The 27,772-nt window shown below is 42.3% G+C and overlaps 1 protein-coding gene across 39 annotated transcripts in view; it reads right to left on the bottom strand.

Moving 5' to 3' along the window:
• DENND1B (DENN domain containing 1B) overlaps window positions 1–27,772 on the bottom strand; it is a 363,581-nt gene that overhangs the window by 160,584 nt on the left and 175,225 nt on the right. For all 39 annotated transcript variants that reach the window (XR_014055159.1, XR_014055160.1, XR_014055177.1 and 36 more), the window contains 2 exons: window positions 18,378–18,503; window positions 5,698–5,799 (listed from right to left, as the gene is read on the bottom strand). Coding sequence is in view for 11 of the 39 variants with exons in the window: in XM_081495284.1 (XP_081351410.1) it covers window positions 5,698–5,799; window positions 18,378–18,503 (228 nt within the window). In the remaining 28 variants the exon portion in view is untranslated. The remainder of the gene's footprint in view (window positions 1–5,697; window positions 5,800–18,377; window positions 18,504–27,772) is intronic.

The following is a 27,772-nucleotide window of genomic DNA, read 5'->3' as shown; positions in this document are numbered from 1 at the left end:
GATTCCGTAATGTGCAACTACCACTTAATTTCCAGAATAAAGGCAACCTACTCATGAAGCAGTAACCTTTTTAAACCTTGCCAGAATTGGCTAAATATTTTAAATTTTACATCTGTAGTCATAAGTGGGCCTGGCTTATAATGTTTTCTTCGCACATCATCTTAGATTTTAGAGTGGAAGATTATCCCAGTTTTACAAAAGAAACTAAAGTGTCTCCCTTTTGCCATAATCAAAACAGCAATTTTTTGGAATCTGAATTGGAACCAACGGATTCCTGAATGTGTGGGAGAACCTGCCTGTCTGATACAGTAAATGCTGGTTAAATTTAATTCCTATGTGTGGGTACTGTGTGTGTTCAGTCATGTCCGACTCTTTGTGACCCCATGGACTGCAGCCTGCCAGGCTCCTACATCCATGGGATTTTCTAGGCAAGAATATGGGAGTGGATTGCCATTTCCTTCTCCAGGGGGTCTTCCTGACCCAGGGATTGAATTCAGGTCTCCTACATTGCAGGCAGACTCTTTCCTATCTGAGCCACGAGGGAAGCATATTTAGCTTTTATTTTGCTCTTCCTTCCTTCTTGCATCTCAGACCTTCCATCTTAGAGCTGAGAAAAGTTTCTCCCTGAATTCCTTTCTTAAAGTTCTTCCTTAAGAATGTCTTTCTCCTGTTTGTGTGGTAGTCAAGGTTCAACTAGGGAAGCAGAACCAGTAAGAGATTAGACAGACAGACAGACAGACACACACACACATATGAGATTTATTATAAGACCCTGGTTTACACGATTATGAGGGCTGGCTAAGTAGGTTGCAAATATCATAGGACAGGCAGTCAGGAAGGACAGACATGGCAGGTGGGTCTGTAGGCAGGGGCCAACACTGCTGCCCACAGACAGAACTCCCCTCTTTCAGGAAAACCTCAGTCCTGTTTTACAAGCCTTCTATCTGATTCTGACAGGCCTACCCAGTTTACGTAGGGTAATCTTCCTTACTTAAAGCCAAATGAGTTTAAACTACATACGAAAAAATACCTTCACAGCAACACTTAGATTTGCTGCTGCCGTTGTTCAGACGCTAAGTCTTGTCTGACTCTCTGCGACCCCATGGACTGCAGCACGCTAGGCTCCTCCATCCTCCACTACCTCCTGGAGTTTGCTCAAATTCATGTCCATTGAGTTGGTGATGCTATGTGATTAAATAACAGGTGGCCACAGCTTTGCCACGTGGACACAGCTTTGCCACGTGGACACAGCATTAAAGGCAAAATGGGGCAAACTCCACTTTTGCAGGGAAATGTAGTCACAGCTCTCTTACAATTAAAAGGTATTTTAGTTGGCCAAGGATTCTAGGTATTCTTTCTAAAGAATTTTTTAAAACATTCTTTCAGTTAAAAAAATAAATCCCCCTTTATTGAATAGTTTCGAGCTGAGTACGCTGTGCAGGTATAGATTCCTCCTTGTCTCCTCAGTCTGCAGATGAGGGACTTCCTGAACAGATGAAGCGTGCGTGTCACCGGCTCTAGCCCCGTCGTTCCAACGCGGTCTCTCCTCCACGTCCTGTCTGCTCCGTTTATAACTGAGCATGTGGATTGTAAGCACGTCCACTCCACCCTTCGAGTCTCTTACACTTCCTGTTTCTTTGTAGCTCTGTACTAAAATCTGTATAATTTTTCAGGTATATCTTCCAGTTCAGCAAATCTCTCTTCCATTAGATCTGATTGGCTATGAAACCCATTAACTTCCTTGAACTACACGCTTCCTTACCAGAAGTTTATTTGCTATATTCTTTAAACTGTCTTCACATTCTTTAAAGTTTTTATGTCCTGAACATTTTTAAAGCCTCTTCTATTTATTTCAACATCTTAAGCACATTTTACATTGTACTTCTGTTAATTCCAGTATCTGAAATCTTTGCGAGTCTGTTTCTGACCGCTGTTTCTGGTTCATGATCTGTTTCCCTGTATGTGTGATAACTGTCAACAGTGAACTCTCTCTTTGGGATCGCAGCTGGGAGAATCCTTCGATGCCCGGATCAGCGGGGTGGTGTGAAGGAGGGTGTGTACTTGCTTCTGCTGGGGGCCTGAGGACACCTACAGTTCAGGATCGCCTTACACTTGAGCTTGGTCAGCCCAAACCAGACATTATGAACTAAGGCTGTGCACGCCTGTGCACGCTGTGCCTGGTAACTTCTCCGCAGAGCTCCTTCCTCTCCTCCTGGTTCCAGAGCTTTGGGTGCAGAAGCCCCTGGAAGCGGCCTGAAGGAAGGCACACTTTATACCAAGTCTTCCCGGATTTACAAGAGCTGAATCTCCCACCACACTTCTCACCTTGGAGAACAAGCACTAGGGCTTTGTCTCGTGTGAGCCTCACCACAAGGCATTTAGCAAATCCTGCGTTTTAAGTTGTTCCAGTACAGAGGCGGGCACCGGATCCTTCTCTGCTGTGTCATCAAGGATAAGAGCCAACTTTAACTCTTACCTTCATATTATATGCTTCTCTCCTGGGTTCACATTCTCTCAATTTTGGAGCGTAAGAATTGTCAAACAAAGAGAGGATGTGGGTAGTTCTTGACCCATAGCGGGTCACAAACTCACAGTCAGGAACGTGGATCATTTGTACTAAATAGTCTCATATTCTTTCAGAAACATCAGTCTTGTCTTTGAGAATTCATCTATGTTGATTTTTTTTTTTTAACCAGCTGATTCCTGTTTTTGTTTTCCCTTTCCACCCCCACCCCCAACCTTTAGCCAAATGTAATTAGCATACAGCAACCTGCACACAATTACTGCGGACAATTCGGTGAGTTTGGGCAGGTGTATACAGTCCTGTTGCCATCACCACAAACCAGGTGTAAATAAACATGTCCATCACCTGTAAGAGCTTTCCGAGTATCCCTCTGTGCTCCTGGTTGTTTTAAGAACGTGAGCAGGAGACCCACGCCCCTCACACGCTCCACGGCGTGCAGCCCTGCACTGTCAGCGCCTCTGAGCACTGCCGAGCACTGCGCCCGACTCACCTCTACAGCTCTGTGATGCTCTCAGCAGAGCCTCGAGTCCTTTCAGGGGCACCTTCAAGCATCACTTTCTTATGGTTCATGAAACAGTATCAATTTCAAGAACACAGTCAATTTGTGTACGCAAAACTGCTAAGCTGTTCTATAATTGGTTCCGAGTGACCGTTTTCATATTTTACATTCAGCCTTTTTGATAAAATTATACTTTATTTTTTAATTCATTGTTTTAGTTAAGTATAATCACTTTACAACGTTGTGCTGGTTTCTGCTGTACACGGAGTGAACCAGCTGTAAGTGTCCACATATCCGCCCCGCTCTGACCCCCGACGTCATCACGGAGCACCGGGCCGAGCTCCCGGGCTCACCAGCACCTTCTCACCAGCCACCTGTCTCAGCGGCAGCGTCTGCACATCAGTGCTCCTCTCCCTGTCCGTGCCACTCCCTCTTCACGTCCACAAGTTCGTTCTCTACGTCGACATAAGGTAACCCTGCATAGATGTGTGTTTTGTGAATGTAGCTGCTCTCAGGACGAGGCCAACACGAACGTTTGTGCGCTTCCACAAAGCTGCGTGCACTGTCGAGCCGACAGGGCACGGGTGTTAAATCACGTAAACTGTGTCACAGCCTGTCAGGCGGGGACAGCGCTGCTATTTTACACAGAAAGAAACAGACACTTATGAATAAAAAGCTATCGAGGAGCAAAGCCAAGGTCGAGCCCAACTCCATCTGACTCCAAATGTGTATATATATATACCCAAATACGTGTGCGTGTATATGTATATATGCACATATATGTGTGTGTGTACATATATACACACATACCTGCTTTCTGTACTTACATTAAAATAAACAATGACTACCTGTGAACTCGATCAAATGATAAGACTAGTCAGAGAATCTCACGGTCAAAGGGAAGCGATATGTTATTCTACCCATCCACTCAGCCCTCAACCCCCATGTAACCTGAGCTTCACAACTCAGATTTGACAGTGGGAGGTGTAACCATCTCCTCGTGACAAAACACAGGAAGGGCACGGATACTTACCAAGCAGGCACTGGACACCAGCCTGGGGCTGCCCTGCGCTGTACACATCAGCGTCGACACACCATCCCTCAATCCTGCTCTAACCCGGGGAAGGAATCCCGTCTGTATGGCGGCCCTCCAGGGACACAGAGCTCCAGAGGGAGCCCACTCCATCCTTGGAAATTCACACAAGACACCTCTGATCCGGAAACCCACCCAACCTGCTTCTCTTTGCTCCTTAAAGAGGTCTACTGGATAAATCTAACCTTTCTTCACTTTTTGGAAGGCAGGTATATGGCCCACACAGCATTTTCCAAACTCAGATCATTTTTTAAAACTACTTCAGAATATAGATAAACAGTATCATATTTTTCACCATGCTGATTTGACGCTTATTCTGTTACTTGGCGGAGAAGGCAATGGCAACCCACTCAAGTACTCTTGCCTGGAAAATCCCATGGACAGAGGAGCCTGGTAGGCTGCAGTCCATGGGGTTGCGAAGAGTCAGACACGACTGAGCGACTTCACTTTCACTTTTCCCTTTCATGCATTGGAGAAGGAAATGGCAACCCACTCCAGTGTTCTTGCCTGGAGAATCCCAGGGACGGGGGAGCCTGGTGGGCTGCCGCCTGTGGGGTCGCACAGAGTCGGACACGACTGAAGTGACTTAGCAGCAGCAGCAGCAGCTGTTACTTGGTCTCTTTCCTCTTAACAGCAAAAAGCATTTCTATTAGCTTGTCAGTTTCTCAAGGGCATCATTGAGTTTTCACTCATGTCTTCATTCTGGCCCTGTGCACAGTTGATGACACACTCTAAGTCTTTATTAAATGTTGAATTCATATAACTACCTTTACACTTAAAATTGCCATGTGGAATAAGAGAAGTAAGTGTTAAGAACTTAATTCAAATAATATAAACAGAAACTAAGGCCAGCCTAAATTAAGAGACTTGCCATGATCACACAACGGGATAAAAGAAACAGTGCATCTAAACTTTCTGAATTCTGATGTTAAGATGCTGCCTTTTGCAATGACAATTATATTTTCTGGGCCAGAAATCAAGACACACAGTAGAACTATAACTTTTTTCAGAATTTTGAATTTGTGATAGTGGAAAGTCTTCTGTCCATAGAATTCTCCAGACAAGAATACTGAAATGGGTAGCCACTCCCTTCTCCAGGGGATCTTCCGGACACAGGGATTGAACCCGGGGCTCCTGCATTGCAGGCAGATTCTTGACCATCTCAGCCCCTTCCCGGGAAGCCCCTTACAAAGTTTAAAAAGTTACATATTTAGGAATCATTTTTATAAACCAGATTACATCAGGATGGTCCTATAAAAAACTCGGTTTGTTCACCAAGTTGTATCAATCGAACCGAACTAAGATAAGCCCTTGGAAGATGCCTCGTCACACTAGTCACATACTCGTCATGCCTGGTCATAACTAGTCACACTAGTCACATACTAGTCACGTCTGGTCATAACCAGTCACGGCGTCTCCTGCTGCGCACGGGTAGTAGTGCTCTGAGACCATCAGCTGAGCAGTTTTCCATGAGGAAGTTTTTAACAGCAAAGTTTCGACGTAAGTTTACAGTGACAAAGATGTGTTACAAGTTTCTGATTCACTCGAGTTACAGAACAAAACATGGAGGTGCACTCTTACCTGCTTAAAAAGCTGGAGGTTGACTGCGGTTTCCAAGAACTGTTTCATGAGACTTGAACGGTGCTTTACAAAACTCTCCTCGCAGAACGTGATGGGCTCACCCTGGGTAGAAACAAAGAATTTGGGGATGTCAGAGCAAACCAGTCTATCTGAGGAGGCTCCCAGTAGGTCACAAGGGAGTGTAAGACACACAGCCAGCTTCCAGGAGCTCTGAGGGTAGAGGGAGCCAGGTCCTTACACATACTGGCTGGAGTTGAGGCTGGTAGGAATATTCCTCAACCGATAAGCTTCTGCTGTAGCTTCCTAATCAAGAATCCTTTAGGCTCTTAAAAATGATGACTTTCACTCTCTCAAAGTAAGAATAAACCCCCTAAAAACAAAGATTTAATATCATCAGATTGATTATGAATATTAAATATAGCACCAGCTATTTGAAAAAGCCCAACAATTATATTTCACCCTAACTAGAAAACATTCTTACTATAAAAATTGCTGCATGATTTTTGCCACTTATATTATGATCATTAATTTCTTTTTGGTGGTTTAGTTGCTAAATTGTGTCTGACTCTTTGTGACCCCATGGACTGTAGCCCACCATGCTGCTCTGTCCATGGGATTCTCCAGGCAAGAACACTGGAGTGGATTGCCATTCCCTTCTCCAGGGGATCTTCTCCCCCCAGGAACTGAACCTGGCTCTCCTGTAGTCCAGGCGGACTCTTTACCAACTGAGCCACCAGGGAAAACCCTGAAAAAAATTTCCTTTTTATTGAAAGGTCTATCAGTCACATTCTCTTCATGATTACAAACACAATTCTGACTGGATGCTTTCTAGATTAAGTCCTAGGTAGTCCAGCTGCCTGGACTTACTCTATCTGCTAAGTGTTCACAACTCTGCAAGTGTCACAAGTCTCAGGCTCCACTAGACGCCGCTCCTCCAAATCCCAAGGCCTTTAATTCCAAACACAGCGTCCACGTACTCCCACACGTGGGCCCAGAAAGCGCCCTTCACTGGTGGACCCCTGCCACTCGCTGCCCCTCCACAGCCCATTCACACAGACGAGGAGAAGCGACTGAGCTTTATGATCAAAGTGCAAACAGACATTGGGATCCCTGATTTGGTCCTTCTAGTAAGTCCTGCAGCAATCAACACACTGCAATAAAAAGGAAAAAAGTGAGCTTGTCCATCCATTTTCTTACGGAACTTCAGAAAATATTAATTATCATTTAATTTTAAGGAAGAACTAATGTCTTGATTACAGGTATCTATCTGCAAGTAAAATTCTGAAAGCTGGTTCTTGCCCGAATAAAATGATGGGACTAGCCATCTGTGTAATTCAGCTGTTACCACTCTGACGGAAGTTAATGACACTATGGAAGCACCCTGCTCCACATGGCACCCGTCACATTCAGTGCTATTTACATTTAAGTTTATTAACACTAAAACGGGAAGTCAGTTCCTTAGTCACACCAGCCGCATCTGACATGTTCAGCGGCCACACGAGGCTCGTGGCTACCGTAACAGACAGGACAGACAGGAGCACTTCACACAGGGAGTCATCCTGGACAGCACCGCTCCAGAGGCAAGAAAACAAATTCAAGCTGAGAATCACAGAAGATAAATCAATAACCTATTAATAGGTGCCACCTACCACCAGCCATCAGCTGATGATCCGTAGTAACACTAACAATATATATTTTCATATTTATTGTTGCCATTCTTAAATACTATAGAATGACTTTTTAAATTGGATTAATTTACATAAATACATTTTGGATAATCAAAAATACACTATACTTGCCACTATCATAGAACTTACAACCTAATGAGAAAAAAAAAAAAAAACAAGCAACCCTGTTAAAGTAAAGATCTTTGGTTTTCGAATCTCCATTATCAGGAATATACCTAGTTAACTGGGGCCCAATAAAATGCTTTATAAGTGAACAAATGAAACAGCAAGTGAGATAAAGCCTGCTCTGTATGACATATTATCTTTGTAAAAACAAATATAAATTTTAAAAATAAACAAAACCATTGCCTCTAACGGCAGTTCCAACTATATCACTGCTATCACAAAGAAACCAGTACGACTTATAATCTTGGTTTTTATTTGATGGAGTTTCCCTCAAACATGTGAGATTTTATTACCATCTATAACGTCTAAAAGTTGTAACAATGCAGCACAGTCTTCAATTCAAATACAAAGCTCGACCTCCAGCTGAAAATTCCGATGCTGCAGACAAGCCTTTCTTCTAACTGGAGGTGGCCCTGATGTACTCCTTTCCCAGTTTAGAACCAGTCTGTTGCTCCATGTTCAGTTCTAACTGTTGCTTCTTGACCTGCATATGGTTTCCTCAGGAGGCAGGTAAGGTGGTCTGGTATTCCCATCTAAAGAATTTTCCACAGTTTGTTGTAATCCACACACACAGTCAAAGGCTTCAGTGTAGTCAATGAAGCAGATGTTGTTCTGGAATTCTCTTGCTTTTTCGATGATGCAACGGATGTTGGCAATTTGATTTCTGGTTCCTCTGCCTTTTCTAAATTCAGCTTGAACATCTGGAAGTTCACGGTTCACACACTGTTGAAGCCTGGTCATCAGCCAACACGAATTACCTGGAAGAACTCTGTCCTCACTAATCTCCTAGCAAATGCTCGCAATCTCTCAGGGGAAGCAGCAGGGAGAAAGCTCTGGTTTGCCGTCCACACGTCTTGGAAGACGCCGATCACGGTCAAAGCTTCCAATGAACCTTCAACTGGTCAACAGCTCGGTCACGACGAATCTTCAGTTCAGTTCAGTTGCTCAGTTGTGTCTGACTCTTTGTGACCCCATGGACTGTGGCATGCCAGGCCTCCCTGTCCATCACCAACTCCTGGAGTTTACTCAAACTCATGTCCATTGAGTCAGTGATGCCATCCAGCCATCTCATCTTAATGATCACCAAAAAGACAAAGCCCTGACACATCTTAGAATTTTCTCTCAGGGGAAAGAAAAATAAGTCTTGATTAACAGTGCTCTAAAGCTTTATGTGTAAATACACACGAGTCTCAGCGGCTGTCACCTTTGGGGTGTACCCTGTGAAACTGATTATAAGTGACTCCCTGGTGGGAGTTCCTTTCAATCCAGGTTGAGCTGGATGGCACGGTAAGAAGGAACTCTCCTTAGGATCTTCTGGTTTATTTATGATCTGGCTAGAGATCGGGACTAGGATTGAGTGGTTTCTCAAACACCGCCGTGTTCTGAGTAAAGTGACTCCATGTCCCGTGTTGGCCCCTAAACTCCCAGTTCACACTGGCAGCGGGAAAGATCTCAGGAGGGGCCTTCTGTGACTTCAGAGCGGAAGGTGAGCTGGTTTTGAAAATGAACGGAAGGTTTATGAATCACAGAGGGAACAGACAGTCCTGAGAGAGGACAGATGTGGACATGACGTGCCCAGTGCGCCTGGAGAGAAAGCGCCAAAGTGGGGTAAGAGGAGATGAGCTGGCCTAGGGGCCACTGGACACAACTAACAGAAAGAGCGGGAGGAAGGGCAGGCGGACCAGCCTGGGCCACATCCTAGGACATCAGGTCTCTCCTTGGAGACCTCGGGCAACTCAGAGACGTGTATACGCAAGGAGGTGATGAGATTGTGTCTGTGTCTTAGAATGGAGAGTTTACGGGCAAGAGGGAACAACGCAACAGGCAGATCAGTTAACAGTGCAAAATCAATCAGGCAAGGAGACACGAACTAGGCAGCAGAAAGAAAGAAACAGGAATGACTTCCATTACCTGACGTTTATAGGACACAAATGACGACTAACAGTAATAACAGTAGCTAATGAGTGCGTAACACTTACTAGGTACCAGGCACTGTTGTAAGACACTTAATACATATTAACTCACGCAAATCTCAAGCTCATTATCATCATACTTTATATACGAAACTAAAACATGGGCTTCCCTGGTGGCTCAGCGGTAACGAATCTGCCTGCCAGTGCCCGAGATGCGGGCTTGACCCCTGGGTCGGGAAGGTCCCCTGGAGAAGGAAATGGATCCTCACTCCAGTACTCTTGCCTGGAGAGCCCGATGGACAGAGGAGCCTGGTGGGCTACAGCCCATGGGACCACAAACAGTTGGATGTGACTGAACAACAACAACAAAAGTTAAAACATGAAGTTTTAGTAACTGGTTCAAGACCGCACAGCATTGCCAAGTGTTAGAAACAGGATTCACTCCATGCTCTCAACCTCAAATTACCCTATTTCTGGATACCCTAGACTATATGAAATATTTTATGCATTCCATGTCATGGAATCTGTAAAAGTACAATAAGCTGTGATTATTACTGCATTTTACAGATGAAGAAGCAGAGTTTAAGCAGATTCACCCGGGTTGTGAGAGTCTGAAGTTTGAATGGTTAATGACGCTGCTAAACATTTCACGGCAAAATCAAAAGGACTTGTTTGTCAATTGATACGTAGTAGTGGTTCTCAAAGCTGGTCCAGGGACTCTGATCTCTTCACAGGATCTGTGACATTAAGACTGTTTTCATAATAGTGCTAAGATGTTATTTGCTCTTTTCACTTTCATTTTCTTATGAGATTCAACAGCGATTTCCAAAGGCTTCATAATTTGTGATAGTGCAACAGATCTGGCCAATTTCTTCTAAGCCAGACAGTAAAGAGATTTGGAAAAATGTAAAACAGTGCCATTCTTCTAAGTTGCTTAGAAATATAGTTATTTTTATGAAAACATGTTTTATGTTATCTTTAGTAGGTTTGTGTTTTTTTTCATTTTTTTAAATTATTTTTCTTTTTAAATTACTTTGTATTGTTTTAAAATTAATTTTAACATACATTCAGTTTTCATTTCTAATATGGTAAATAGTGATAGATACACTGACATACACAGAAGTTCTTTGATGTCCTTGACAATTTTTAAGAGCATAAAGACATTTGGAGACAAAAAGTGTAAGGGGTACAGGTATACAAGAAGAAGATGAGCAAGGGTGAAAGACGACTTCTGGATTTCTAGCCTGAGGATCAGAAGATGCTATTGTTTATTAAAGACCAGGAATACAGAACAAAATCCAGATTTAAGACGAATCTGATAAAATCAGTTCTGGCGTATGTTTGGCTCGGGTTCTGAGCCACGCCTGAGATGGGGATTCTTGTTCGAGTGACTTTTTGGTGGAGAGTTCTCAGGAAATAGGTGCAAAGGGGAACAGGAGATGGCAGCGAAAAAACAGGTGAGAATGTGGCTTCAACCTGAACCCGTGGAAAAGCATGAGTCTTGTGGGCAGGCCATTCCGCCTTGAGGTCAGAAGGAGGCCAGTCTCCCGCAGCCTGTTCGGTCAGTTGCTGGTATTTTGGGAGTAAGGGTGGAGGAGAAGATGGGGTACCTGGTGAGGCACCACCCATTTAGCCAAGAGCAACTTTCCTCTGAAAAGACCACCAGCCAGTTCAGCCTGGGCTGGGCCTCTAGCACAGGGAAGGGTACAGGGCGTGAAGGTCGCCTGGGGATACTTAACACAAGCTAGAAGTTCAAGTTTGGAACATGTCCTGACATCCAGCAATTATCTGTGTAGATAGAGCTAAGTATTAAAGTCAAGCCGATCACCCTACTTAGGGACAAAAATTTATGCAACTGAGAAATACTTATCTGTAATACAATTCATGTTTTTTAATTACATGGTTCATTGACAGAAGAAGTAAGTAAACAAATATACAGTCCAGTGGAGGCACAGAAGAATCAGCTAGAAACACTGAAAGATGGAGAAGAAAAACTCTTCATGGGAAAACTGTGAACTGATGGTAAAGGAAAGGACTCTCTTGCTCATGGAACAGTGATGAGGCAACAGAAAGGAATGAAAACCACAATCACAGCACTGGAATGCCACACACAGGGGCATGGAAGGATGTAAGGAAATGTGGTTTGTTGTATAGCAGGATGAAGCTCTCCCGACAGAGAAGAGGACCAGACTTCCCAGCGAGGACCCACCAGCACTAGCTGTGGTTACATTAAGCATGTCAGTCAACAAGCACATCTGAAGGGTGAATGGACGACACGCCAGGCGCTCCAAGATCAGGTGCCACCAACAGAGGTAAAACACCGACGTTCATGCCCGATTTACCTCGTAAAACGTAAAAAGCAGAGCCGTGATCATCCACAGAACAAGGTCACTCTATGTCATCTGTATGATGACTAATAATAGTTAAGAAAGAGCGTGCCATGCAGCCAGGATTCCTGAAACTTCACCTCAAGTCACCCGTACTTGATGGCACTTAAATAACTCAGACCTGTCCTCAGTGGCCTCAGCCTGCTCCAGCTGGAGCCCACGATGTGCCTCGAGATGTCTCAGCTTACATTCACTGGAAGGAAGTCAATTCTGCAGCCTCTGAATATCCAGAGGCAGGTGTGCGTCTCTCTTCTGGCGCTCATCCTCTGCCTTGTGTGAAACATCATTTCATACATTTTATCTGTGAATTCTCGAGGTTTGAGACTAAATCCTTACGCACCTTTGCGCCCAACACAGTACCTTGCATTCTGCCTGTTCAATAAATACCCACTAGTTACTATTTGAGTTATTTTTATAGGATAATTAAGGCACAGGTAATCTATGGATGAAATGGGGTTGTTTTTCCTACCCTTCTATTATTTTCGGCTTCAGAGAAATTATCATTATTAAATTAATATAACATTTTTGCTTAGTTTGTTTTTAAGAATAGATATGTTTCAAGTTCTAGACTGTTCTCCACAGTAGGAAACTTCACAAGAATAAGGAAATACTTAAGAAGCAGACCTATACAAAGACACAGATCTTTATGCTTTAAGAATGTGCATGACTTCATGAAAGTTCATGCTGGGAAAGAAAATGAAGGTGTCAGGAAGAATGATACTGTACAAAAATGTGAAGTAAAATCCAAAGTGTCAACACAGTACTTATTCAGTTCCTTAACACACTCAGACTTAATGTGTAATGTCACTGTTAGGTAAGTTACATAAACAAACTGAGCAAAAATGTCTGCATAATGATGGTATATTAACATTTTAAAATCTCCAAAAGATTCTGCCACGAGTTCTCTCATGGGAATCTTAAAAATATAGTTAGGTTCTCACAGAAAACATTAATCAAAGATTTTTCAGGTTACATGGCATTTTTCGTCCAACTGTCCCAATGCTTCTCCTACTTGTCAAACGAGGGCCCAGATTACTTTAGTTCATCTTTATTGTAAAAAGAATTTCCTTTTTGTCCATCAGCAAGGCTCATGGAAGCCCAGAAAAGCTTGGGTGTTTGAAACAAATGACGTCATCCTAAATATTCAAAGCAACACATTTAAGTATTATCCCTATGTTCTTGTAATAAAGCATATGCTTTTGAATATACTGAGCCGTATTTTAACTCATTAAACAATTCTTTAGCACTACCTGTTGGTCAAAAATCTGACTTATTTTTAATACGCAGCAGTACAAATGATGACCCTTTATTTAGTGCCATCATTTAAAAGCGCTCTCATGTTTATAACAATGCTTTTCTTTGGGAGATCAGCAGAGGGTCCTCTATTTTAGTTATGTTGAGGGAATATTCCTTACCAAATTTACTACTTGTAATATATTGTGTTTAATGATCATAGCTAATAAATACAGCATCAATTACATGCCGGGCACCGTTCCAGTAACTAACATATATGAACTCATTTTATCCTCTAAACCACCCAGGAAGGATTATTGCCTTTTTTTTTTAACATAGGAAACAAAAGCACTAAGAGGTTATCAGCCCAAAGTCATAAAAGTGCTGAGTCACAGGGTGAGGATTCAGACTGTTCTAGAGTCTGTGCCCTCATCACTTTGCCTCCATTTATTTAGCATATTAGTTTGACCTCCTGGTTCTGAATTCTTAAAAGTAGCTACACTTGCTGTTGGCTAAAAAAAATCCAAAACCAGCCAAACATCCATTATTTTACTGAAATCACTTTCTAAAAACTTTAAGGAGTTTTATGATTTTCTCTGCAGTTAAGGACAGTTTGTCAACCATGCCAGCACATCACTTGGAGAGGGTATGTTAGGCTGGAGGAGAAGAGGAAGGAGCAGTTTGAGTGGAGGACCCTGGGTGGACCGAGCCATGCCTGGCCTTACAGGGCAGGAGGAAACAAGCTGCTTCCCCAGCTCACACACACTCCGTAAGGCGCCTACACCACCTACATCTCTCAAGAATGTTCCTGAGACTCAGTCTTCACATAAACAAATACTGAGAGTCTTCCATGTCTTGTCATTTAGAGGAAACATCAGGTTCAGCAGACTTATCTCAAGGAGTGTACAGCATGAGCTAAGAGGCAGGACGGAGTGGAAACGCTGCACGCCAGCCGGCGAGCAGAACCCTGGGAAGAGGGGACGCAGACACAGGCCCCTCTCGCCATCAGCCGGGGACCTCAGTGACGGCTGCTAATCTCCATGAGCATCATTTTTCTTATCTTCAAAATGAATGGGGTGGTATTCTGATGGCTTATAAAGATTAAGTGAAAGAGTTAATATAAAGGGCACGTCAATGCCTGGGATCCAGCAGGCACTAAATGGTCAGTTGTCTTAATAGCAATTAAAAAATCATTAATATAAGTAAGAGTCAAAATCATTAATGTAAGTAAGAGTCAATTAATGTAATTGAGAGGCCCTTGGACTGCAAGGAGATCAAACCAGTCAATCCTAAAGGAAATTAGTCCTGAATATTCATTGGAAAGACTGATGCTGAAGCTTAAGCTCCATTACATTGGCTACCTGATGTGAAGAGCTGACTCAGTAGAATAAACCCTGATGCTGGGAAAGATTGAAGGCAGGAGAAGGGGGCAACAGAGGATGAGATGGTTGGATGGCATCACTAACTCAACAGCCATGAGTCTGAGTAAGCTCCGGGAGTTGGTAATGGACAGGGAAGCCTGGCGTGCTGCAGTCCATGAGGTTGCAGAGAGTCGGACACACCTAAGCGACTAAACTGAATGTGAGTAACAATAATATGAGAACTATAGTAATGCACAAAAAGGGATAGGAAATGTGCTAAGGCAGGGAAATCACTTCATAGAAAGGGAGGGTCAGTATGAACCACGCTTAAAGCATCATGAAGAAACCAGATGGCTGTTAAAAGCTAGACACACACAAGCACTGCCAGGAAGGCAGCACTTACAAAATTAAACTTAAGTTAATTTAAACTAAATTAAACTAAGTTAAATTTAAACTAAAGTTAAATTACACTTAAAAAGTTAAGTTTTTCATTTGAAGAACATTGTAAATGAAGGTTTAGAAGCCTGAGAAGCTCAGGACATCTGGAGCCTCAGGCAGAATTCTCTGATCTGAGGTCAAAGCTTAGCAGAAAAGTAAAGGAAGACACAGTCCATTACGATGGCCTTGAACGCCAGGCAAAGGGAGGGCCCTGAGCCTCTGGGCCATCACAGACCTCATCAACACGCTCAGTTTTGTCAAATGTAAAGGAAAGAGTGGGTGAAACTTCAAAAAGTAGTATCTAGTTAAAGAACACACATCCATTAAAAGCTATTTTGTAATATTTTTCTTTCCGATTGTACTCCACAACCTGGAAAAGGGAATGGCAACCCACTCCAGTATTCTTACCTGGAGAGTTCCATGGACAGAGGAGCCTGGCAGGCTATAGTCCATGGGGTCACAAAGAGTTGGACATGACTGAGTGACTAACACTTTCACTTTTAGCTGGAGGATACTACTGAAATTAAAAGACGCTTGCTTTTTGGAAGAAAAGCTATAACAAACCTAGACAGCATTTTAAAAAGCAGAGACATCACTTTGCTGCACAAAGGTCTGTCCAGTCAAAGCTATGGTTTTTCCAGTAGTCATGTACACATGTGAGATTTGGACCATAAAGAAGGCTGAGAGCCAAAGAACTGATGTTTCTGAACTGTGGTGTTGAAGAAGACAGGCAAATCCAGTCAATCCTAAAGGAAATCCACCCTCAGTATTCATTGGAAGGACTGATGCTGAAGCTGAAACTCCAGTCCTTTGGCCACCTGATGTGAAGAGCTGACTCACTGAAAAAGACACTGATGCTGGGAAAGACTGAAGGCAGGAGGAGAAGGGGACGACAGAGGATGAGATGGTTGGATGGCATCACTGACTCAGTGGATCTGAGTTTGAGCAAACTCTGGGAGTTGGTGAAGGACAGGGAAGCCTGGTGTGCTGCAGGCCATGGGGTCGCAAAGAGCTGGGCACAACTGAGCAACTGAACAGCAACCAAAATATATTTATGATGAAAGTGAAAGTGAGAGTCGCTCAGTTGTGTCCGACTCTTTGCAACCCCATGGACTATTCTCCAGGCCAGAATACTGGAGTGGCTAGCCTTTCCCTTCTCCAGGGGATCTTCCCAACCCAGGGATCGAACCCAGGTCTCCCACACCGCAGGTGGATTCTTTACCAGCTGAGCCACAAGGGAAACCCAAGAATACTAGAGTGGGTAGCCTATCCATTCTCCAGCGGATCTTTCCAACCCAGGAATTGAACCGGGGCCTCCTGAATTGCAGGCGGATTCTTTAGCAACTGAACTATCCATGATATAACTATAACTTCTAAATTTGGCTCTTTTTTTTTTTTTTACATCGAAAACATATTGAAGATACATGCCTATTACGTAAATGTCAAAAAGACTGCATAAAATAAAAAAACGTGCTTTCAATAATTCAGAATACAGGAGTTTTTGTAAAGATAATACCTGAGACAATAACGAGTGTTTTATATACAATAAATAATTTTCCTTAAAAACTATTTATTTTGAAAATATATAAGAAAAAACGTCTAAGTACATTCAGCATACTTTAAAAATTAAGTTTTTCATTTGAAGACTGAGTCAAAGAAATGTGAAGACAGGCAGAATGAAAACACTACCCTTCAATTCCCAGACAGAACCAGCAGTAAAGAAAGCAGGAGAAAACATCACACATAAAAAGGAAAACTATAGATAGATTAACAAATTCACAAAATGCGATGAATAAACAGGAAAGGTACTCCCTGACAAAATTAAATATTTTCCCACAGATACTGAGAATCTGGCTTTCACGATGCTTAGAAGGAAAGTCAGAAACCTAGTACCCTTATCTGTTTAATTAAGCTCAAAGAAGGAGAAAATTAATCTATAAAAACTATAGTAATTGATGTTAAAGATGGGATTTATTATAATTTTAACCAGCACCTAACAACATTGATAATTTAAATCATTTAAAAAATTTTCTCTTCAAGCTGTTTTCCTCAAATCTGAAGTCTTTTACAAGTTTAAAAAGGAAAATAAAAATAAAAATGTAGTTTATAAAGATTATCATTTAAATGTTGCAAAATTCCAGCAAAGTGATCCTTTAACTTTCCTCCTGTAACTGTAAACCTGAAACCAATCTCTTTCTAAAACATGTGATATCCAAAATCAATCACTAAGTTGGTCTTTCACACTCATTTTTATGTTTCAACTGATGTTTGATAATTTCGATGAATATGCTCCACTGTAGAATGGATGACTGGTTTCCAGTCTTTTAAAGAATGAGACCCTATAACTATCAGTAATCTATGAAGACTCCCCTACGTGAGTTATATATATTATGTATGGTACTATGAGTTCTACATCATGCTTTAAAAAATATACACACATTTCAAAAAGATTAGCAAGCAAATTAGGCCATATGCATTTTTCTAGAGACAGCAGCTGATCTGCCTATAAATTTACAGACTTCTCTTTGTGACTCAGTAACTCTTCAGAGGTACAGGAGCCACTGGGTGGGAGCCAGTCATCTGGAAGTCAGCTCAGAAAGCACTCAACCCACCACGTTTGTTCAGTGCTTGTTTACTGCACACAGTGTATGACACAATTTATACACTCGTCCTGAAAGACAGCCAGAGGGGGTATAAGAATTCTCATTTCACAAATAAGATATGGAAGTCGAGAAGGAATAAAGAAATGCATTGAGGTTACACAGCCTAACAATGGTGGAATTCCTATTAGATAACAGGTCTTATTGCTAACAATATTTTTAATCCATTTATTCATCTGGTACAAAAGGGTGATGTAATCATTTTAGTAAAATCAGACTAATATACTTAACCAGTAATTCAGAGAAAGAAAAACATTTTACTTTATATCTTTTTGGGCTACTGAACAACGTGGGTCACAATTCTACATAAAATCAGTTTGGGGTATTAAAAAAGAAATGGCAAAGTGAGCTAAGATGTGCTAAACAGAGAAGCCCACTTAGAGAAGTGTTATGAATTAGGAAAACAATAAATTTCTAAATATTGCAAAATGTGCTGGTTCTAACACATTTAAACTTTCACAATGTACTTGACATTTCTAAACTAATAAACCCAACTGCCTGGTTAATTTTTTAGTAATCTTCGCAAGATTGAGTAGTCACTCCAAAATGCATTAACCCAGTTCATCAGTTAAAAGGTAAGAATTCCAATTTCAGAATGGTAAACAAGGTGCTATATGCAAGAGAATGTGGGAAATACTTAACTAGAGGGTTATTGACTGAAAAAGCTAAAGCCAAAAGGTCAAGAACCTGGAGAAGGAACATCACGTTTTAAAGCATATCAGTTTGGATTTTCAAAAACCTTTATGAAACTTTTGAGGGTGGGGGGTATTCAAGTGTTTCATTCCAAAGAAGCAGCCAAGAGCAAATTAAACCAGTGACGAAGGAAAAGGCTTACAGGTTTGTATCTCAGAGCGTCTCTGTAGGATCCAAACAAAGCTGCCTGCGCCCTGAGGAAGGCCCTGGCCACTCCATCCCCCGTAGCTGTAGACTGCTTCTTCAGTTTATTTTTCAGGGCCGAGACCTGCGTGACAGAGAGGAATCGTTATATTCACACCTCAGAAATCGGTACTGCGAGGGACGAGAGGATCCGCAGGCAGGCCGCGGCGGCCGCGGGTCAGCCCGGGACGCCTCCTCCTCGCTGCCGCCCGCCGCGTATCATCCTGACCGCGGGCAGCACCTGCTGGCCTGTTAATTGAAAGGGAAGCAGGGGCTCACAGTAATGCGCTAATGCAAATTGGTCTGTGCGCTCCTTTTTTATTCCCAAGGCCTCCTGACATAAATAAGCTTTAATTATTTTACAGTAAACTGCTCCTGAGCACTTCCCTGCAGATGTTTAGCCATTACAACGTGTGTCTACTTGTTTGGAGATAAAGCTGGTTGGGGAGCGTTTTGTTTCTGCTACGGAAGGTTACTTGTTCCAGGCCTTCCAGGATCACTGGCTGTTTAATTTTATTTTTCGAAGCCTCATCTGTACATATAATTTTCCAGTCACTTGTTGAACAGTTTTCAGCGTTATTAGAAAGTGGGAAGGGAGTTAAGGTTATTGAGAACCTAAGCGCGAGTGGGGAATTCTGTTATGCTCGTTAGACACTGACTGTCCCATCTGCTGTGAACAGTCTTCCACGCCAGGTACTCATGTTACCGTTTATGAATGAATAAACAGGGGCTCGAATGTGTGGACTGACTTTTCCTTAATATCTGGCTACCAAGAGGCGAAACTGAGATCTCAACCCAGTTCTGTCCAGTTTTTCCCACCACCATTTGCAGGATTCGAGTTCAACATTATTGCCTTACGAACCAGTTATCCCACTAATAATGTTTCTAAATCAAAGGAAAACAAATGATCTAGAAATTTGCATACTTTTAAAAGAAATTTGCATACCCTATGTTTGCTATAATTTTTCATACACTTGCATCCTTTAATTTCAGGTCCTGTGTATTAATATTTTGGGGCTTCCCAGGTGGCTCAGTGGTAAAGAATCTGCCAATGCAGGAGATGCGGGTTCAATCCCTGGGTTGGGAAATCCCCTGGAGGAGGAAATGGCAACTCGCTCCAGTATTCTAGTCTGGGAAATCCCATGGACAGAGGAGCCTGGTGCGCTACAGCCTGGGTCTCAAGGGTCGGACACGACTTAGTGAGTAGACCACCAGCCCCACAATCACATTCCTGATGTGTACTCTTATTTTTTTTAAAGAGGACGTGATATGATCTGTTTCCACGCCTCCAGTTCACTTGACCCATTCCTTTCCCACGTAGAAACCTCACTCTGTACACTTAAAAAGTACTAGTGATGCGCATATACGTTCCTTGGCAATGCTCTACCTGGGACCATGAGGTCACGTAGAAATCCTGTTTTCTTAAGAAAGAAACTGATGGGCCGAGTTCTGGTTGGCCCACTCCCTTACCAGGGCATACTCTCGTCCTTACAACAGATAACTACCAGGTTAACGACACTGCTCCTCCTTTATGTATATGTGCAAGGAGGAGTGTTTACATTTCTTTATACAAGCAGTCTTGACTGCTCCTGTGGATGATGATTGTAACTGAAGTGTCAACCTAATTAACAACCAAACTTTGAATAATGCTAATGAGAAATGAATACAGCATCAGAGGCAGGACCAGCTCTACAGGTGATAAACCTTCACAGGAGTGACATTTTCCAGTGTAAAGTCACAGCCACTGTGATCTGATCAAAGACACAGACCCCCACTGGGTCTAATTATAACCACAGTTTTGAAAAAATTACTGAGTTAGGATGCTCATAATCTATGCAGAAAGGCCTTTGCAGTATAGGTCTTTCCCCATAGCTGTGATCTTCTCAATTTATATCTGAGCTCCACAGATCCAGATAAAAGTTTAGAGCCTAATTCACTTAGCCCACAGAGTGCATAAACCAGGATTCATTTAAGAAGTTGTTATTATTAAAATCTAACCTCAATAAATGCACATTTTTAGGTAACCCACATATTCAAAAATAAATACAGCTGAAGGATGCAAAAACAAACCTCTGACTTAATGTCCTATATTCTGAAGATAGTAATAATGTTAAGCTCCAAATGCCTTTTTAAAAGAAAACAATGGGGATGAAATCAACACATGTACTTCATTAATGCCCCCCAGAAAGGCTTATCATGAAAAGAATAACATTCCAATCTTCCAAAGTATTATAAAAATAAAATTGAGTTATGTTTACTTTAGAAGAAAAAAAATTAAACGTCATGCCTTGTATCATTGCAAAAGTGAGTTCCTCAAGATGTATTTTTCTACAAAACCTCAAAGTGGGGCTTCCCTGGGGGTCCAGTGGTTAAGAATCCACCTGCCAACGCAGGGGACACAGGCTCAAGCTCTGATCCGGGAAGATCCCACACGCCACGGTGCAACTAAGGCCGTGTGCCACCGCTGATGAGCCACCGCCACGAGAGGCCTGCGCACAGCAACAGGGAGGAGCCTGGCTCCTTGCGACTAGAGAAAGCCCGCCCAGCACCGAGACCCAGTGCAGACACAAATGAACACAAAACTCTTAAAAAAAATAAGACAATCCGTAGCTGGTGGGGTGCTGTACGGATTATAAAGTACATGGAGCAAATGCCTTAAAAAAACAAACCTGAAAGTGACAGTTCAGCTCCTCACAAATCCTGAACCCTCAGGACGATCACAACACCTGTGCTGCCAGAGACTGGAAGCAAGTCGGGCCATTCCTCAGCCTTTACTGCCCCAAGTCCTTGACTGCTGAATCGCCAAGCAAGTTATCACATTGCCCCAAGCCCTTCCTAAACAAAATCGTTAACTGTGTGGCCTTCACTTCCAAAATTAGTCAGTGTCAGTTCCTGAATTCCATCAAGAGGTCTACAGAACAGAGGAAAGAAGAAAATATTTGCTCTAGAACTTCCGGTAGGGTAGCCACCAGACGCAGGAGCACCTGAAATGTGACTCGCCCAAACTGAGAGCTGCTGCTAGTTTAAAAAAAAACACATTGGATTTTGAAGACTTAGTACCATAAAAAGAGTAAAATACCTCATTAACAATTTTTAATGATTACATGTTGAAACAGTATTTTGAATATACTGGGTTAAATAAAATATTGAAATTCATTTCAGCTATTTCTTTTTGCTTTTTAGCATGGTGGCTAGAAGAGTTTTAATTGCAGATGTGGCCTACATTATGTTTCTACTGTGGACTGTGCTATTTTACATGAACAGACTATTCATGTTGAACATACTATTCATACAATTTCATACAGACATGTGAGACTAAAAAAACTGCCTTGCAAGAAATATGGGTAAGGTTTTCCTTTGCCTATTTCTACATTATTTCAGCCTTTACAAACTGCACATGAGCTCTTCCTTGACCTACTCGAGGTGAGCCTCAGCTGTCAGCAGATGGGTGGTGGTCCCGGTTTCTCAGACCAGAGGGGCAATGAGTTACGTGTTTCTATGTGCAGCCATGAGAGCTCAGAAACAACCTGTAAAAATGAAACGCTTTTTAACAGTCAGCTTCAGATATGAGGATACTCCTCTAATAGAAAATAACTGTCAACCTTGTTATTTTCCTGTACTGTAGGCCATGGGAGTAAGTTATCACCAGTTACCACTGCCCTTTGCAGTCCTAATTAGCTGTGAGGACATTTTAATATATATATTTTAATTGGAAAAAAAAAAGGTGATGTATCTTCTTTTAAAATACCTGGTCTGGGAAATAGCAGTTTCTGCTTAATTCACAAACTTCTAAGTTTAGTTTTGACATAAAAGTACATCTTTCCATGATAACCTAAAGTTTATATTCACATGTAACTGAAATCAGCAAAGCACCTGGAGCTTTGGTAACACTGCTGTTATCACAAAATCCTATCATGGCCTCCTGAAAAAGTATCCACTGTTTTCTCTTTTTATTCTTAAGAAAGTAAGCTGCAATGTCTGATGGCTGAGGATGACTTCAAAACTGATGTTTTACTTTGACATATTTAGTCTGTATATAAATTATTTTTTAAGTCTAATTAGGTATCATACTAGACCCTCCCCCCCAAAAAATGTGAAAAAACTTCAGAATAAACATAATTTCACTGCTCTTATCAAGTGTTCAAATTCCTTTCATACAATGAGCATCCAGGCTTCCGAGCAGTCAGAATTACAGCCTGGGTCTGAACACAGTGAGAGTTCACTGCAACGTGAATAATATTACCAATTCTCACCCTTGCCCTCTTAGCACTAAGTGACTATGAGTAAACTGAGGGAATTACATGAGTAAACACAGCAAACAGGCATAAATTAAAAGAGTGAAGCAATGATGCTTACGGGGGTTAGGAAGGGAGGTGACATAAAGGAGCTGAGATTTTTCATGGGACTGACAGGTCTTTCTCTTGACTTTCAGACGTGGCTTCTCAGGAAAAATAAATCAACCACTATAACCCACTAATTTTCATTTCACTTCTTAGGATCACAAAGAGAAACATCAGGGTAAAGAACAGAAGGTAAAGGAAACTATAAACAAGGTGAAAAGACAGCCTTCAGAATGGGAGAAAATAATAGCAAATGAAGCAACAGACAAACAATTAATCTCAAAAATATACAAGCAACTTCTGCAGCTGAATTCCCGAAAAATAAATGACCCAATCAAAAAATGGGCCAAAGAACTAAACAGACATTTCTCCAAAGAAGACATACAGATGGCTAACAAACACATGAAAAGATGCTCAACATCACTCATTATTAGAGAAATGCAAATCAAAACCACAATGAGGTATCATTTCACACCAGTCAGAATGGCTGCTATCCAAAAGTCTACAAGCAATAAATGCTGGAGAGGGTGTGGAGAAAAGGGAACCCTCTTACACTGTTGGTGGGAATGCAAACTAGTACAGCCACTATGGAGAACAGTGTGGAGATTCCTTAAAAAACTGGGAATAGAACTGCCATATGACCCAGCAATCCCACTGCTGGGCATATACACCGAGGAAACCAGAATTGAAAGAGACGCGTGTACCCCAATGTTCATCGCAGCACTGTTTACAATAGCCAGGACATGGAAGCAACCTAGATGTCCATCAGCAGATGAATGGATAAGGAAGCTGTGGTACATATACACAATGGAATATTACTCAGCCATTAAAAAAAATACATTTGAACCGGTTCTACTGAGATGGATGAAACTGGAGCCCATTATACAGAGTGAAGTAAGCCAGAAAGAAAAACAACAATACAGTATACTAATGCATATATATGGAATCTGAAAGATGGTAACGATAACCCTATATGCGGGACAGAATGAGAGACACAGATGCATGGAACAATTTTATGGACTCTGAGGGAGAAGGTGAGGGTGGGACGTTCTGGGAGAATGGCATTGAGACATGTGTATTGTCATATGTGAAACAGAGCACCATTCCATGTTCGATGCATGTGACAAGGGCTCGGGGCCGGGGCAGTGGGATGATCCAGAGGGATGGGAGGGGGAGGGAGGTGGGTGGGGGGTTCGGGAAGGGGAACACATGTAAACCCATGGCTGATTCTTGTCAATGTATGGCAAAAACTATTACAATATTGTAAAGTAATTAGCCCCCAAGTAAAATAAATAAATTTATAAAAAAAAAAAAAAAAAAAAGAACAGAAGGTAAACATAAACGTTCGGGAATAACATCGGAGTAAACTATGTGTCCTGACATGGCCCTGTGATGTAAATATCCATATTCCTCACTGAACTCTACTCCAGAAACTACATACATTCAGAAGAGCTAATGCTTCAAATAATATCTTGCTTTAGAAAAAAGTTACAAAGTTAAAATCTTTTTTATTCTCCATGAAACATCTTATGGTCATTGTATGAATCCAAAATTAAATCCCTACACTTTAATCCTTCTAATGTTCAGTTTTTTAGGAAATAAAACGAACCCTTCCATCTTAATTTTCTAACATGGTTCTATTTAAGGATTAAAACACTAACCTTTAACATTTGTTAAATGAAAAACATATGATACACTGGCAGAGGGCATCATGACACTGTTTCTTTGAATGCTTAAATTACCTATCGGAACCTAAAATATGGTGTCATCTACAAGTGTTTTCCCTTCAGAGGGATTGTAAAGTGAAGACAACCAAGACTGCTCTTACTCCTTCTCAAGTCCAGCGCCACGCCAGTGTCTCAAAAGCAATGATACTTCCGAGATCCAGGAGCTGAGAAAGGACCCTTGGAGGCCCTCTCAACACTGCACCCTTCGCATCTTCCACGAGCAGCACATCACGTCGCCGAGCCCCAACCATCTGACCTCTGATATGGATTTCAAATCCGTCCACTTTGCTCCAAATCCCTGCCACTATCAATTTCAAGCAGCGATCCTCTCTCTCCTAGACCACTGCAAACGGTCTCTTAACCCATCTTCCTGCTTCCTTCTGCTTCGTCAGACCCAGGGATCTTCAGGAGCTCGAGCCCGAGATGGCATTTTTACAAGCCTAAGTGGCCTGCGCTAGTATTCCTCCGCTGTGGATCTCCAGTGAATGGCCAGTAAAGCCTGGAGTCCTGAACAAGAACCAGGGACCTCACGCTCTCACTCCTGCTATCTCTACCACCTCACTGTGTGTAACTCTCGCTTCTGTGCATCTCACCACAGCTACACAGGGCTCCTCTCCCTTCCTGAATTTGCCAACAGCAGAACCTCTGCATACGCTTATCCCTCCTCCTCCCTCTCTGCGTGGCTTACTCACACCCACTGTTCAGGACAGTTCTGTGCAGACACTCTGACGTCTTGAGCTGAACCACAAAAGGCAGATGTGAGTTTACCAACAGGTAACAGTGGCCTCTTGGCTTGACTACAGCTATTTTCAGTTAGACTCACTCACAGCAGAGGTGCTGTCAGTCTACCAGCGTCTCACGTAGCCTCTCTTTGGCAGCAGAGACCCTAAGTTCTCTGAGGTGCTTGGTTAACCCCGCTGGGTTAGCCAGCTGTCTCCCAGCACCGCCGTGACCTGGTGTGTCCAGGGGCTTGGGTTCAGCTGATGGAACGTGAGCCTCAGGACTGCAGAGTGTACATCTTGTCTAGCCCGCTCCCAGTGCAATACAGGCATACAGTAGGTGCCTCATCAGTATTTGTTGAGTGAGAGAAGGAACAAATGAACCACTTCCGTCCTCACTTCTCTAGGTGACTGAATCCGAGTGTCTATGATGGGCCCCGGATCCAGCATTCACTGAGAAGCCCACCAAGCTGTCATCATGTCAGCAGGATTTGGGAACCACTATCGTGACAGTGCTCACAACATCACGTGCACAAAAAGTCTCTCAAATATGGACAAGAACTGAAACACACACGAAAAAATTTTCAATTAAAGCCAACATCAAGGTCTTTACATTAAAATATATAAACACACACAGGCAGCAAGAAGAAAAAGAAGTGCATTTTTAAGATGACACAGGAGGAAAAAAGATACTAGGAGAAAGGCTAGCTAATTTAGATGGAAATGAAATGCCATGAGAAAACCAAGGAAACTCATGAGCACTGAAAAAAATCACTAAAAGTAACAAATTATAAATCAACTTTCAAATGGCAAATGTACAGAGACATGAAGGGAGGAACGGAGCAGGCTGGACAGATTCTCCCGTGCAGCCAGGAGAAAACAGGGAAGAACTTTTAAACGTCTGAAGCCCAATTAATTAAGATTTTGAGTTTTTAATTTTTTGGTTTATTACGCTTTGGTATTCAAGGTTTATATTAAAAAATACACACGGAGAAAACAGTAGGAGAACACAGCAGGATCTGTTCGTATTCACAGACCAAAAAAACCTTTGCAAACAGTCTCATCTCTGAAAATAACTATTGAGAAGAAACGGGAGCCCCCATGACAGCCGACGCCGGCGCAGGAGCCTGGGGTCTGCCACCATGCCCTGCTCCTCCAGGGCCAGGAGACACACGGTGGCCCCCGGGCCACAAAGGAAGAGATTAAACCCACTTCCAGGTTTCCCCCTCCCATTACTGTGGGAGTCAGATGAAAACACCCTTAGAGAGCATTCTGGAAGCAGCTCTGCATAGGGACGTGACAGCAGCCCCACGACAGAGGGCGGAAGAGGCGCAACCTCGGCTCTCTCCCAGGGCCGCTGGCTGGACGCCCACACTGCCCACCGCCTGCGGCTGCGAGCAGGGCCTTGCCCCAGTGCCCGGCCCACTAGCTGGACAGGGAGCGTCTCCTGGAGTCTACCCTATTAAACAAAACAACGTCCTCGAAATCCCTCTAGAACCCGAGTCAAACTGTTATCTTTCTCATCTGGACACTTGAGAGGTTTGCTGGGGCTTCCTTTACCGCTAAACGCGATAAGGATTACAGCCGAGCGCTGGAGAGCCTGGAACTAATAGAATATTCTCTGGGGCCTCCTTTTTTTCTTTATAACATATATTATGACAATTTAACATATTAAACCTTCATGTTAGATTAGAGGAACTATCCAGTGAATTAAACATATTTACTGACCTACCTGTACAGTTGGTTAAGAGTTAAATTTATTTATATACTTGAATTTACACTGATTTTTAAAAATTCTCCAAGAAAGCCAATCTTTCCCAAACTTATTCCCAAATGAATCAACTCATTTGAATTTAGATTATCTGAAAATTTTAGTTAGAGTTTGGGTTTTTTTCCTTTATTTTTAAGGCTTGTAGTGATTTTTAGTTAATCAGAGCAATTTGTGCCTTTCCTGTTCACGTCATGGTGAAACCATTAACCTAGTCCTTGGTGTGATACTTGAAAGTCTCAGATGCACCATGTTTTAGAGGACTCTATTTTATAATAAGGTCTTTCCAATGTTTTAATAATTAAATATGCTTTACACTGAATGTCACCATCCTATAACATACTGCGGCCTACCGTGAAAGGTACAATAAGTCCTCAGTGTGCAAACTGTATTTTCTACATAACCTTGAATGGAAAATAGAAAATCATTTTCCAGTAGTACTACACAGAACATGAAAATGAGTTTTTAAAACAGTGCTGACAATCCTAATTTAAGTGAAATAGGTCATAATGATATTTCTTTAACAAGATTAGAATGGAGAGTGGGCTTCTACATCAACAAGAGGTAGTTAGTACACTGTGTATCACGTTTAGATGAGAAGGACCATGCACTAGTGTTTGGGCCGTAAGTGTGAGAATCAACATGTATGAAATAAAGCTCTAGCCGCACCAGGAACAGTCGAGTTCTGTGCCTTCACCCTCTCATCTAGCATAGAGGTAGTATTTTGACCTGCTTCGGAGTATATTATTCTTCACAGTCTAGTAAGTTGAAATTATTTAAAAACAGTTTTGCCATGCAGG

Source organism: Giraffa tippelskirchi, chromosome 5, assembly GCF_054371585.1.
Source record: "Giraffa tippelskirchi isolate mGirTip1 chromosome 5, T2T-mGirTip1v1.2.pri, whole genome shotgun sequence".
NCBI lineage: Eukaryota > Metazoa > Chordata > Mammalia > Artiodactyla > Giraffidae > Giraffa > Giraffa tippelskirchi.
Note: the sequence above shows the minus strand (reverse complement) of the source record. Positions and strands in the feature narration are given on the sequence as shown.